Below are 1,115 nucleotides of genomic sequence, written 5' to 3' on the forward strand. Positions count from 1 at the left end.
GTTTTTCATGCACTCCTATCCCTTTCCACCGGCCAGAAATTAGAACTCTGGAGTCTGGAGATAGGTGCAGGGCTAGAAAAATATATTTTCCCTAATCGAAGGAAATAAACTTGAAACTCTACCGTTTTTTTGGTCAAAATTTGAAGCTTTTGCCGGTATTTACACTAAAACGTGTGTAAATTTGCCGATTTTCTTCAAGGCAAGTTCAAAATCTAACCAAGATTTTATGATTTTAGCCGGTTAAAATACACTGTGCCCCGGTTTTTTTCTAACACTGGATAGGTGGATTACAATTTACATATATGTGCAAGGTTGGAAATTGGGTAGCTCAAAGCCGGATAACTTTCATGAGGATGGTTTTGGTGGGAAGAGACTTATAAATGCGGCGTACTTTAGGGATGGAAACGGTGAGGAGGCGGCCATCCCAAACGGCCCTTGCATTGTCCAGGCTAGCGTTGGGCGGGAACACAAATCTGCGCCCAAAACCACGGCCGCATTTTACAACAAGCACGTTGCCGTTCTTGGCCTGCACTTGGACGCCATGTATGGGCAACCCTAAACAAACAAATTAAAACGTTTGTAAGCAAGTCCACCACACAGCTCAGAAATTAGGACTCTATGAAGAGTAAGAATACCTGAAAGGTTGGAGCTGACAATGTAAGCAGCAACTGTCTCTTGCACATCCATTGGTCGGTCACGGGATCCAACTACTCTCTCTCTCTCTCTCTCTCTCTCTCTCTCTCTCTCTCTTCATGATCTCTCTCTCTCTCCTTTTCCATTGTTGTGCATTGTGCACTGGATTCCACCGTCCTTTATATCGTTTGCAGCACTACAATACTCAACCCTTGACAAGTGGCCAAATCAGCTCCTCACACGTGGCAGGCTACTATTGTTCCTGCGGGGGCTATAGCAACCATCTAACATGCTTGAAACGCCCTGCTTGACGAAGATAAGAAGATTCCCTTATGAGACACACACACACACACACACACAAACACACACAGAGGGAGGAAAAGAGTTTCTCCCCGTGGAAATTTAGAACATTCAATAATAGCACCTCAATTATTTACTGCACACTTGATGGTTTCCATTGATTTATGGTAGCAAAGTTCTAC

At 43.9% G+C, this 1,115-nt stretch overlaps 1 protein-coding gene across 1 annotated transcript; it reads right to left on the bottom strand.

Moving 5' to 3' along the window:
* Window positions 1–328: 328 nt before the first annotated feature.
* Window positions 329–687, bottom strand: LOC147429207 (17.6 kDa class I heat shock protein 1-like). Its single transcript, XM_086495552.1, has 2 exons — window positions 636–687; window positions 329–555 (listed from the first exon to the last, which is right to left on the bottom strand). Exons 1-2 carry the CDS (start codon window positions 685–687, stop codon window positions 329–331), a joined length of 279 nt encoding a protein of 92 aa, XP_086351678.1.
* Window positions 688–1,115: the final 428 nt, after the last annotated feature.

This window comes from Adiantum capillus-veneris, chromosome 22 (assembly GCF_014529385.1).
Source record: "Adiantum capillus-veneris isolate H3 chromosome 22, ASM1452938v2, whole genome shotgun sequence".
Lineage (NCBI taxonomy): Eukaryota > Viridiplantae > Streptophyta > Polypodiopsida > Polypodiales > Pteridaceae > Adiantum > Adiantum capillus-veneris.